This window comes from Hirundo rustica, chromosome 9 (assembly GCF_015227805.2).
Source record: "Hirundo rustica isolate bHirRus1 chromosome 9, bHirRus1.pri.v3, whole genome shotgun sequence".
NCBI classification, from domain to species: domain Eukaryota; kingdom Metazoa; phylum Chordata; class Aves; order Passeriformes; family Hirundinidae; genus Hirundo; species Hirundo rustica.
The window spans coordinates 29653313-29666091 of NC_053458.1; the positions used below are offsets into that span (position 1 = coordinate 29653313).

Genomic DNA, 12779 nt, shown 5'->3' on the forward strand with positions numbered 1-12779 from the left:
TGTGCGGGGCTGAGGAGGGACCTGTCCCCAAGCCATCCTGAGAGGGGGACGCAGTGTGGGGGACACTCCGAGCCCCGCGGCAGCCGCTCCGTGCCCCGCACCGGGGCTCCCCAGGTGTTGGAGGGGGACACCCCGGCGCCACAGGCCGGGAGAGCGGGGCCGGGAGGATTGGGACTGCACCAAACAGGATTACGGAAAGTCTATTTACTAGACTCTCTTTTTCCTGCGTGCACAGCAGCTTTAGGCTGCGGGCCTGTCGGGGATGCTAATCTGGGCATCCCGCTAACCCCCTTCCGGCAGCGCCCACCTCCCCAGCCCTAATCCCCCCCTGCCTCCACCTGCCGCACCCCTGCCCACCCCAGCGAGGAATTTTGGGGCCGAGGTGAGCACGGGCAGCCCCACATCGCAATCCCTCGGTCCCACCCAGGGGAGCAGCTGGCACGGGGGCGTTATTGATGCGGGGGGTGAGCCCCCCAGGGAAATCAAGGAGAGGGAGGCAGCAGGGCTGCGGCGGTGAGACCTTCCCCATCCATCAGCCGGCGGTGGGCAGGGCCGGCAGCGGCTCGGGGGAGCCGGCCCCGCTCCGGGCTGGGACGAGGGACACGGCCAAGGCAGAAGGGGCAGGACAGGGCTGCCAGCCCCGCAACGCCTGGAGGCGTGACCACGCACAAACGTTAAAGGAAAGGTGGACAGAGACGATTTATTTCACGGGCAGCCGAGGGAGGAAGGGCCGGAGGAGCCGGAGCTCCCGGAGCCAAGGCAGCAGCGGAGCTGGGCACCCTCCTGCCCATCCCACCAGCCCTCACCGCCCACCTAGGCAAAGTGAAGATATCAAGAAAAAGGCTCCAAATCGGATTGACACCCCCCCTCCCCCTTAATAAAGTTTATTATCGGCCGGGCTCTAATCCTTTTAAATCCCCCACGCGGGGGGATGGGCCAGGATTAGGGGAGGGCAGCGTAATCCCAATGAATTTGTTACAGGGGGATTTAGACAGCGCTGGGAGAGCAGATGGCCCCGGCCCTGGAAAACAACCATTTTCCTTAATGATTCCTAACAAGGATAAAAGGGCAGAGAGAATCGGGGACAGGCGCAGGGGCCCCACACCACGGCAGTCCTGGTCCCCAGGGATGCTGCCGTGCGTCTCCCTGCTCCGGACCACGGGAATGGTCGGCAGCACCGAACGGCAGCTCCACAGCTCCGACCAACTTTTGTTCCAGCAGCTTCCTGGCCCCCACATCCTTCCCCTGCCTCCCCCTCCTTGAGGAGAAACCAGGAGCCATCCCAGCCCTGGGGATGTACCAGCTGCATGGGGGGCAGCTGCCCAGAGATGCATCATCCCCAAGGAAAAGGCAGGAGAAAACATACAATGATAACGAAAAATACTGAAAGGATTTTTAAACCAAGTGCTCTTCTCGGGGTGGGGTGGAGGCAGGAGCAGGGACATCAGGAATGAGGTGGGGTAGTCCAGCATGCCCACGTGGCAGGGACCAGCCGACACAGCAGGGCAGGCATCGGCAAAAATAATTTATTCCACTAAGACAAGCAGAGAACGAACAACAGCATGGGGAGGGGGCGAGAAAAGGTGGGGAGGCCCCGGGCCACGTCTCAAAGGAGGGGGACACAAAATGCATCTGAACCCATGGCTGCTGCCCCCACCCAGCAGAGTCCCAGCTTTTTGGGGGGCTAAACCTCCACCCTCCTGGCCCCACTAGTGGTTGGACCCCAACGGGCTGTGCTCCTGCACAGGATTGGGCTTCCCAGTTTGAAACCAGCCCCGTTCCAGGGAGCTTCCGAGGGCAGCCGGGTGGCGAAACACAACCCACCCTTCAGGTCCCAGCTCCCACACGCCCAGAAACGTGGCACTGTGACTCGAGAGGGGGATGCTCTGACACCTCCTTCCTCCCAAAAAGAGCCCTCCACCCCCTACCCCGGGGGCGGCCACCGTGAGCAGGGCAGCTCCTGAGGGGGACGTGCCAGACCCCTGCCCGCCGTGGGACAAAGCGCTGTCCCAGGGGTGTCCCGCCCCAGCAGCCCACCCAGCCTAGGAAAACCCGCGGGCCCCCCAGCCGGTCTCAGGCCATGGGGAAGCCAGGGCGGCCCTTGCGGGCGCGGGTGCGGAGACGGAAGAAGGTGTACATGCCCAGGAGGCACATGGAGGAGAGGAAGTAGAGGGCCACGCAGAGGCTGATGTCCAGGCGGGAGAAGCCCAATCCAAGCACCCGCAGCCAGGGGCTCCTCCGCAGGCCCTCCCCGCCATCCTCCTCCTCCTCCCGGAGCAGGACGCCGGGGGCCCTCCGGCGCTCCCTGCCCGCCGCGGCATCGCGGGCCAGGGCCATGGTGTCCCGCTTGCTGATGCGCCGGCGCCGGCCCGCGGCCGCTCGCAGCGCCTGGCTCCTGAAGTGCTGCTCGCTGAAGGAATCCAGGTCCACGATGTCCTCGCCCCCCTCCCGAAACTTGGGGTTCAGCCGCACGATGCTGGGGCGCCGCGGCTCGGGGGAGCCTGGGCGCCCCGGCACTCTCGCCTCTCCCTCCGTCTCCTTTTCCTCCTCTTCTCCTCTCCCCCGCTCCTCTCGCGGGCCCTCCGTGCCCAGCATGGCGCCGGTCCCTTCCCTGGCCGCGGGGATGGGGTCGGGCTCGGCATAGTCCATGTAGATGTTGGCCGGGGAGAAGTGCGCCTTGAGGAAGGTGACCACGGCCGGCTCCTCCCAGGCATGGACCCCCCGCTCCTCCTTGTGGCACTGGGGACACAGGTCTGGCGGAGGCCACTGCAGCTTGGGGAACTTGGGGTCCTCCGTGTCACCTCCTGCGGGGACCGGAGCCGGCCAGGGGGTTACAGGGGACATGTGACGCACCCTCCCCCTGCATAAACACCCCCGAGAATCCAGCAGTCGGGAACGGGGACATTCGGAGGAGCCTCCCCGGGAGGAGGGGTCCTCTGAGGGCAAACAGCAGCTTTGAGAAGCTCCCTGTAAGGAGCACATCAGATCCAACTCTGTCTCCGGGGCAGTCTGATGCTGCGGGACCAGCTGCTGTCCCCTGGGATGGGGGACAATGACAGCAGGAAGTCCCCAGCGCTACACCCTGCAGCCGTTTGCCAGACCCATCCGGGAGGAGGAGTGTTCCACCACTTCACGTCCCCTTTTCCCTCCCTGCCCCGGTGGCAGCTCCCCTTACCGGCCAGGCGAGCGTTGACCTCGTTGTGGTGGGACCAGAGCCAGAGGATGGCCTCCTCCCTGCTGGCCACCCTGTCCATGGACTTGGCTGCCATGGCCTCAAAGTGCTCTGCGCACTCCTGGCAGCCGAAGAAGTGCCGGACGTAGCAGCGCATGGTGCTCAGCACCTCCAGGGGTAACTCTGGGGGAGGCAGAGCAGGGAAACTCCAGAGCAGTCTGGAACCCCCCAGTGCCACCACCACAGTGAGTCTGGAACCCCCCAGTGCCACCACCACAGTGAGTCTGGAACCCCCCCAGTGCCACCACCACAGTCCCATGGCCGAGGTAGCAACCACACACCCCAACTCTCTGTCTCCTCTCCTGCCCCTGGATGAGATGGAGAAGGAGAGGAAACAAGCCTTTGTCCACATGCAGCACCCCTACCCACGCCAGAGCTCAGCTGGACGCTCCCTCCCTGAGCCCCTGATGCCCCCAGGGACATCAGTACCTTTGTCAGGGCCGTTCTGGGCAGCCTGGACAGTCAGCAGGTGGAAGATGGTCCAGAGCCCACAGGGGTATCCACGGAAGTGGCGCTCACTGCCCTGGCAGCCCACCCAGGTCACGTTGGTGGGGAGCACGGAGGGCTGGGAGGCCTGGGGGACAGACGGACACGGCGTGATGGGGCTGGCAGGCAGTGGCAGCTGGGGGGCAAGGGGCAGGGCTAAGGAGAGCAGGGGGTCCCCCACGGGCATCTTACATCTCTCTTATTCTTCATGGCCTCCTTCAAAACTGTGCGGGGCAGCTCGGGCTCCGTCCAGTTCCTCAGCCAGGCATCCAGGGTCTGCAGGTAGGTCTGCACACAGGGACGCCCTGGGAAGTACTGCAGAGCAGGGAGAGGGGTGAGAAACACAAATTCCATCCTGGGAGCAACAGGGCAGCCCAGAGGCACCCCTGGCTCACCAGGGCAGGCACTGGGCAGCACCAGCTCCTCTCTGCTGGAGAGCAGCATGGTCCTGGCGAGGTTTTGGTGCCTATCTCTGCGGGGCTGGGGGCTGCAGCTCGTCCCCCCAGCCCGGGTGGCAAGGCAACTGTGTGCATGTTCAGGCTCCAAACCCCAGCTCCAACTGAAGGAGGCAAAAAGGCACTCTGTCCATAAGTCTGGCAAAGCCGATTAGCAGCTGCACTTCAAAACCACTCCTGGGAGAGGAGCAGCCTGGCAACCCGTGCCACCGACAGACAGACGGACAGAGGGACCCACCTGTGGGGAGCAGGAGACACCAGCACAGGGAGAAGTGATGGAGAAGTGAAAGGAAGGAGGAGTTTGCTGAGTCTGAGCTGTTCTTCCTCCCAGGCCCATGGGGAACCACATGAAAAGACCCAAATTTGCAGGGGAATTATCTGTGACCTGACAGCTGCGCTGCAAACACAGTGTCCCCTCACTCCTCGGACAGAAGGCTTTGCTGTGTGATTCCCTGCCTCCGGGAACCACTTTTTTCCACGTTATCACTTGGCCCCTCTCCTTTCCTTTAATATCTCTTGGGAACGCAAGAGTTAAGGCTGGGACCTGTTGGCTGAGCTCCGCCAGGCTGAGCCCTGGGCTGGCAATCCTGGGGATGCTGCTCCGTCCTGTGGATGAGCAGGGCAATGGCAGTGCTGGCTCCACGTCCCCGGGGAAGCACCAGCACCCACTGCTACAGCTCATCGAGGGGAAGAAGGTGTGCAGGAAGAAATTAAAAACGGATCAAAGAAAACCATCGCTGCTCCCCACCACCCCAGCACACCTGTACCCATGGGCAGGGAGCTGGTGCCACGGGATTTATTTCCCTGTCTCTGTAGTTCACATTAAAGGGAGAAAGAGTGAGGGAAATGGTTGGAGACAGGCAGAGGAGCTACATAAAGATCTGAGGACTTAAGGTGTCTGGAGCTCTTTCCTGGGGGACAGCAGATGGGGTGGGGAGCAGGGGGTGTCCTGCACATCAGTGAGAGCTATGAGAGGTCCAGACTGAGCGTGAGACCCTGGCTGACAAAGGAGGGAGCGAAGAAGGAGGGCATGGCCTCAGCCCGCCAGGTAGCCGGGGCTGTGACAGGGATTGGGATGGAGACGGGGCTTCTGCAGGCAGAGTGGAGGAAACAGCCAAATGCAGCAGGACTCCATCACAGCAGGAAATTAAACTGCCCTGCTTGTGCTGGCTCAAAGCTCTCCGTCACTTCAGCTGTGCCAGGCCCAACACAGAAGAAAAAAGGAGACCTTAAATTAGGCTTGTCTGGAGCCTGACTCAAAGAGGGAGTTCCTTCCCTGGACTGTTAACAAAGGAGCCTGCAGAGACTGGCTCCCTGAGCCGAGCATCCAGATCAGAGTGACAAACCCCTGTGAGCATCTCTGACACCCCAGCAGGTGACAGCCTCTCTTCTGAAAAGACCTCCTGCCTCGACACCTCCTACAAGTGATGATCCCACTGCCACCAAAGCCGGCAACACACAACTTGTTTGAAACACCCCAGCATCCCCTCCGAGCTCCCACTGGGAGTCTGGGCTGAGTCTGGAGATCCACATGATGGGGACGGCCTGACAGGAGCCACGGGATACACTCAGCACCAGGACACACCTGAGACTGCCACGCTTCACTACCCTGAGTACCGGGACACGGTGGCCCGCACCGTGTGTTTGTTAAACACACAAATGGAGGCACAGGCAGTTCCTCTCCCGACACCCAGGCACAAACAGCTCCTCTCCCAACACGCAGAATTCCTCACCTTCACCAGCGTGGCCACGTAGCACTTGAAGGCGGCCAGCTGTGCTCCCGACAGCGAGGAGGCTCGGGCAGCCTCCACCCGCAGCGAGTAGTGCAGCGCGGACTCCAGGTCGGCCATGTACAGCTTGGAGCTGGGGAGAGCAGCGCCACAGAGGCTCCATCAGCCAGTTAATCCTCCCCCAGGGCTCGCCCAGCCCCGCGCCCGCCCGGCCCGTTTGCCCAGCGGGGTGAGGGGTCTGACCGGTCGGCTCGCAGAGGGTGTGACACGCGCTCGGTCTCGTTGGCGGTGCTGGCCGTGACGTTCAGCTTGTAGGAGCCACGGGTGATGCCCGTGAGTGTGCGCAGGTAGTAGGTGTAGAAGGAGCGCGCCTCTATGTGCCTGCCGGGAAGGAGAAGCCCTAAGTCCCTCTTCCCTCCCAAACCCGACCCCAAGGAAGGAAGCAAAGGAGATGAACTACCCAAGTGGGTAATTCAGGCCTGGGGAGGGAGCGCGGGGTGCTCCACACTCTCCCCCTGCCTCAGCCTTACACACATCCTGGAGCAGAGCTGAGCCCCAGGCAGCCATATCATGCCAGCTCCGGGCAGGTGTGGGAAGGGAATGGCTCAGTCACAAGGATTTTCCCTTCTTCCAGCTCCAGCCAGGGCTGGCAGTGCAATTCAGTGCCCACCACCAGTCTCCCCTACTCAGCCACTGCCTCCCTCCTAACGCACCTTCCCACAAGTACAAAGGAGCACAGAGAGATGTGGCACAAGGCTGGCATCCCAGCAGCACCCCCAGAGCCACCCTGCTGCGTCCCACACTCACACAGGCAGGCGGGAGAAGGAGCCGTTGCGGAAGAGCAGGTATCCAGAGGGGAAGGAAGTGACGCCGAACTTCTCCACGAGCTCCTCCTCGCTGCTCAGCACCCTCCTCACCGCAATGTTCTCGTACTGCAGCATGTCCAGGGCCACCTGCAAGTCCCAGGGTCAGATGGGGGGGCAGAGAGATTCCCCAGCCCCACCAGAGAGGCAGCAGTGCCCTGTGTAACACTGGGCACTGGCTAAGCTGTGTGCAGGCTGGGCAGGGAGCCTTCCTGGAGAGAGCACCCAGGAGTTACCAGGGACACCTGATATCAGGCACCAGGGACACAGGCTCCAAGAGAGATGGGGACAAGTGCAGCTGTGCCCACCTCTCTGCCCACGAAGGAGTTGCTCTTCTCAAAGATGAGTGCCAAGTACTGGTCCTTGTTCCTCTGGAAGAAGGTGCGAACCTCCTCGGCACTGCAAGAGACAGCAGGACGGCAGCAGGTGCCTCAGCATCAGCAGGATGCTCTGCCCTCCCCCTCACCAGGAGCTCGACCCTTGCCTGCTGGGATTTGGCAGGGAATGCTGGTGCAGCACCAGCCCCACCGAGCAGGCTATTCCTCCTGAATTTTCCAGCCTAGTTTTCTGCCCTGGTTCACAGGCTTTGAGAAAACCCACTGGGCTTGGCCAAGGAGTTAAAAAACAAAGCACTGGCAGGGCAGGAGGGAGCTGCATGCTCACCCAGCGGAAAAACCAGCAACGGACTTGAACCAGGGCTGGGGTGTTTTGGCTAAGACACAGAGGCATCAGAGCACCTGAGGCATGTGCCTGGCTTGACCATTGCTTAGGGAAATCCAAAGGCTCCATCTCAGGACAAAGCAGCAACTGCTTGCACTCAGCAAGGACAACTCAGATACCAACAGAATTGTACAGAATCAAGAAAACCTTTCTTCAGGACAGGAGAAAGCTTCTAACACAGCCTCACTCAGCATGGCATGACACTGCCATGTCCCAAAGAATTTGGGGCCTGGGAATTGCTTGCTCTAAGTTAGGCTGATGAGCAGGTCTGTTAAGAAATGGGACAGCATAGCCCATCTCATCTGGGCCATGGAAACAGCTCTACCCTGGCCAGGTCATCTGTGTCTCCCTGGGATGTGGTAGCTGCTCCTTGCTCATTCTGGGTTCAGGGTTTCCCCAGAAACCTGCTCCCCATGGGACAGAGGCCATGCTGGCCTCCTGCTGCCCCTACCTTGCTGGCTCCAGTGGAGGACAGGCAGGTGGCCAGGCATCCTGGCTCTGCTCAAGATTGGTGATGATGGCATGGCGCAGCTCCTCGACAGTGGCACTGGGATCTGCAGGGGGACAGGATGCCAAGGGGTCAGTCCTGGGGAAGCCAATCCCAGGGGCTGAGCCAAGGGAAGCTGCCTGGAGCTGCCCTCACAGAGCTCCCTGGGAGGTATGGGTAGCAGGGTCACTCATACCCACAGCTCTGAATACTCACTGGTAATCCTTATCCCATCCTCTGGCTTCTTGCTAAAAGCTCTGAAGAACTGAAAGGGAAAAAAAAAAAAAAGCACAAGGGGAAATGGGAGTGAGTGTTTGGAGTGGGACAGGAGGCAGTGCAACCCAGCAGGCGGAGGCTCCCAGCTCTGCCTCAGTTTCCCCACAACACTGCAGCATGCCAACTGACATCAGCCTGCACAGAGGGAGCTCCCAGCCATGTCCCCATCTTTTGGGGCATCCCCACAGGGGAGGGATGCAGCCAAGGGCTGAGCACTGGCAGGCAGTGGAACAGGTGTCTCCAGGCAGGCAGCTGGAACCTTCCGAGTCCTGCAAAGCATTCTCCCTGCCCCAGAGCTCTGATAAAGCAGTAAAAAGGGGGTTTTCCCACTCCTGGCCTCCCACAGTGGCTCCAGTACCCAGGGCAGAGCCAGAGCAGCAACACCAGGTTGCATCAGCCAGGTGTTTGCTTTGCAGGCTGGGCTGGGAGCCGGGGCTGTTTGCAAAAGGTGCTTGGCAGGGACACAGGATGTGAAGCAGGTGACGTCTCGGCACGGCCACATCAGCACACCTCCCTGCCCCAGGAGATGTTTGCTTCAGTGTCCCAGGGCAGTGGGTGCTCGTGAGACCCCAGGGCAGGGCTGGGGCCAAGCCAACCTGCCTGGAAAACCCCAAATCTGACCCCACCTGGAAATCAGCCTGTAAGCTGGGACTGAGGGCACGTCTGATAAAACCCTCATCCCTACCCATTCCATCTCAAGGCAATCCTGGTTTTAACTGCTGGCTGTGGCACCTGGAGCGCTTTGGCTTCGCTGCTTGTGTTGGAGCAAGGCTCTTTGCAGTGGGAAGCTCTGCAGAAGTGTGTTGACACAGCTAAAGGGCTGGGCACAGGCCCAGGAGGAGGGATGGCTCCTTGCCAGCCACCACAGGAGGCTCCCAGGAGTTGCAACCTCCCGCAGCATCCTGTGCCCTCCTCTAAAACCTGTGCCTGCAACCTCCCTCTGCCCTCAAACAGCCTTTCTTAAAGTGTCTCCAACTCCAGATTCAGACTCTCCCTCATCCTAGCAGAGATCCAGTCCCTGTGTTTTGCCACAAAACACCATTCCGGTTTTCCCCCCTCCTTGTTGCTCCATCGCCCAGCAGTTGCACCGGCTGCAGCCAGGACACGGCATTGTTTTGGGGAAGGCTGAAACAGCTTCAGCCTGCAAAGCCCCAAGGGGAGCATTTTGGTGCAATACCCCTGTCAATCCCATTGAGCAAGAGAGGGCCAGGCCAAAAGGCAAAGCACAGTGAAACCCAGCAAGCACCCGGCACACGCGGTCTCACCTTCAGGGTGGGGAAGCCGGTTATCCCGAAATCGGAGCACACTTGCTGGTTGTCCTCGTCGGCACAGTCGATGGCTGCCAGGATCACTGCAGGCCTCCACTCTGCGGGGACACAGGATGAGGTCAGCACAGCTCAGCACCCCCGAGGCCCCAAAAACCGCCCTCCTCCCCACGAGTGTTTGCAGAGGCAGGAGGGATCTCCTGCTGTGCCAGTGGCAGTTATCCTCCTGTCCCAAAAATCACTGCTTGCTCCTCACAGGATAGCAACGGATGGTTTGCAAGCCCAGGGCTGTGGTCTGTACTGGTGTGTGGTGCCCTACTTTCCGGGCAGCAGGAACACAGGGAAAGCCGTGTGAGGCGGGAGGAGGCTCAGCACGCCCTGCTCTGCCAGTGCTGGAGCACAGGCAGCTCTGCCCCACACTGCTTGCCCGGCTGGTTCTGCCTGTCCAGCCTCTGCCCCAGCTCCTGGGAAGAGGACACCCGGAGAAGGGGAGGGATGGCTAGCCAGGGCTCGGGGACAGCAAGGAACACAGGCTCCAGCTTGGCTCACCCCAGACCAAGGGCACAGCTGATAACCAAGAGGGAACAACCCAAAACCAGCAGCCAGGCCAGGGCACTGCAGCAGAACCTGCCCAGGTTCTGAGCACCCACTTCCATTTGTGACTCCCCAGTGAGGACCAGTCAGCAGGCCCTTGGGGTAAAACAGATGAACAAAAGAGGGCATGGAGGCACTTTAAGCAGCAGCCTCTGAAAAACAGCAGGAAAATGGAGAATAAAGCCCTGAAATGGCTTCTTTTTAGTGTAAAGGACACAAGCTGGACAATGCCTTGCCTATCCTTAGAGTGGGACAGGGAGGGCCATGGCACCGGCACGCAGATGGAGCCCATGCTGCCCGAGGCAGGAACATGCTGGAGGCAGGGACACACTGTCCCGTGTCTCAGGTGACAGGACAGGTGAGCTGCTTCCCACTGCCCTGGCACTCGTGGCACAGAAGGGCAGGTGATGAGCCCTGCTGCAGGGAGCCAGGCACGTTCCTATCTCCACGTGGTGCCCACAGGTCACCCTAGCATCCTCCCTGCCCAGCCCACTCCTACGAAAATCCACCCGTGGGAATGGCAGCAAAGATGCTGAGCAGCACAGGGGCGGCTTCCCCGCACACCATCCGCGATCCGGGCTCCGGAGGGGGGAGCCCCGGGGGAGCCCTCTTTTGGAGAGGGGCCAGGAGAGGCGGCAATGCCCCGCGGGGCGCGGGCACGCACCCCATTCCTCACATCCTGCCCGCTGGGGAGCTCTGACGGCATCCCCGGGGAGGGACGGCATCCCCTCGGAGGGACGGGATGCCCGCCCGGCCGGCCCCTGACTCATGCGGCAGCCACCGCGCTGTATCAATTAGTGCAATAACAGGGAGCACCCCGAAATGCCGGGGGAAGCAGGACGAGTCCCGGCAGGACGAGAGGCCCAGCAGCGGGGTGTGCGGGTCCCCGGGCAGGGCTGGCACCGGCCAGGCCAGGAATCAAGGTCAAAGCCGGGAACAAACCGGCTGGGATCGGTGCCCGGCAACCTGCCATCCCTCACCCCTGCGGGCACTGGGAGGAGCGGGGCTGAGGGAAAGCCTGGGGGTTAACGGGACCCCCCATGCCTGGGGCAGGCTCACCCTGAGCTTCTCCCTGCCAAAAGGGGTCCAGGGAAGCTGCTAAGCCTGGCTTAGATATCGGGGCGGGGTCGGGGGGGGAACCTGGGCACAGGGAGGGAGCTGGGCCTTCCCACCAAGCTGACGTTCCGGGGAGGCTGGAGCTGGGCCGCACGGGGGGTTTGGGGGAGCGGATGGAGGGTAGGGCAGAGCGGACTGAGGGATGGCGGTGGGAAGGACACTGAGAGGATGTAAGGATGCTCACGGGGACGGGAATGCAGAGCTCGGGATGAAGGGAGGATTTAAGAGTGCGGGCAGAGCGGGGGAGGACGACGACGGGGCAAAGACGCAGAGGGGACTGCAGGATGCTCCCGGTCTTGGGGGAAGCGGGACCCCCCTGCGCAGGAGCACGGGGAGGAGCATTTAGGGGCGCTGACGGGTGAACAGAGAGAGATGCAGGGGGAATTTGGGAGCGCAGCGACAGAGACACGGGGTGCTGACGGAAGAGAAGAGAGACAGGGATAAGGGATGGGGGGTAACAAGGTCAAGGGCGCAGGGAGGGATCGGGGAGCCGCTGGGGCGGTCAGGCGGGGATGAGGAGAAGGGGGGCCAGCGGGGCCGGGGACTCACCGCGGATGTCGTGGGCCAGGGCCCGCCATGTGGGCGCGAAGTGGATGCAGTGCCCACACCAGGAGGCGAAGAACTCGACGGCCCAGGCGCTGCTGGAGCCCAGCAGCCGCCCCTCCGCCCCCGGCCCCAGCAGCTCCAGGGGATCAGCGGCCGAGTAGAGGCGGCCAGGCCGCACCGCGGGCACCCGGAGCAGCAGGAAAAGCAGCAGGAGCGGCGGAACAGCCGCCGGCCCCCCGCGGCCCCCGGCCCGCGCCCGCCGCCGCCACATCGCCCGCCAGGCCCGGCACCGCCCGGAGCCGCCTTTAGCGCCCGGAGCCGCCCGTGGCACCGCCCCCGGGGCGGGGCCGGGGCGGGGACAGAGCGGGGAACCCCCACACGGGCAGCGAGCTCCAGCCCCCGCACACAGCCCCCGCACACAGCCCTCTATCCCCTATCCGCCGGGGCCAGCGCACGGCAGGCCTCCGGGCCCGCTCGGCGCCCCCACATCGTGGGGAGAGGCCCAGTACTCCCCTCCCCCCCCTTTGCTGCGGGGTTACCCTTCCGTGAGGGGACAATTGGCATAAAATTGTACAATTCTGATAAAGCGAGGACTGCCCAGGGAGGTGGCAGAGTCCTCGCCCCTGGAGGTGTGTAAGGAAAGACTGGACGTGGCACTGAGTGCCATGGTCTGGGTCACAGGCTGGGGTCGATGATTTAGGTCCTTTCCAACCTAAATGAACCCGCGATTTTGCAATGGCAAAGGCAGCAGATTCAGCCCCAAAACGCACCATCGTGGGCACCCCGAGGGCAGCACCCTGGTCGGATGCCCTGACATCAGCCAGCGTCACTGGGCACCACCTGGACACCCTGTGGAATGAGAACCCTGGAGACATCCCTGTCCTCTCCCCAACCCTACTAGGGATGTCCAGCAAGGATATCCAGTGACACACATAACATCCAGCTCCACATCTGAAAAAAGCAGCCTTCTACCCTCAGTGCCACCTTCAATGGAATGTCTTCAAACTGA

General features: G+C 62.1%; 1 protein-coding gene across 1 annotated transcript; it reads right to left on the bottom strand.

Annotated features, from left to right (window-relative positions):
* Positions 1-1512: 1512 nt before the first annotated feature.
* Positions 1513-12065, bottom strand: QSOX1 (quiescin sulfhydryl oxidase 1). Its single transcript, XM_040073594.2, has 12 exons — positions 11774-12065; positions 9515-9615; positions 8190-8238; positions 7938-8040; positions 7075-7165; positions 6711-6856; positions 6147-6284; positions 5907-6036; positions 3911-4033; positions 3662-3806; positions 3176-3355; positions 1513-2804 (listed from the first exon to the last, which is right to left on the bottom strand). The coding sequence occupies exons 1-12, from the start codon at positions 12039-12041 to the stop codon at positions 2074-2076; spliced, it is 2205 nt and encodes a 734-aa protein (XP_039929528.1). The 5' UTR covers positions 12042-12065; the 3' UTR covers positions 1513-2073.
* Positions 12066-12779: the final 714 nt, after the last annotated feature.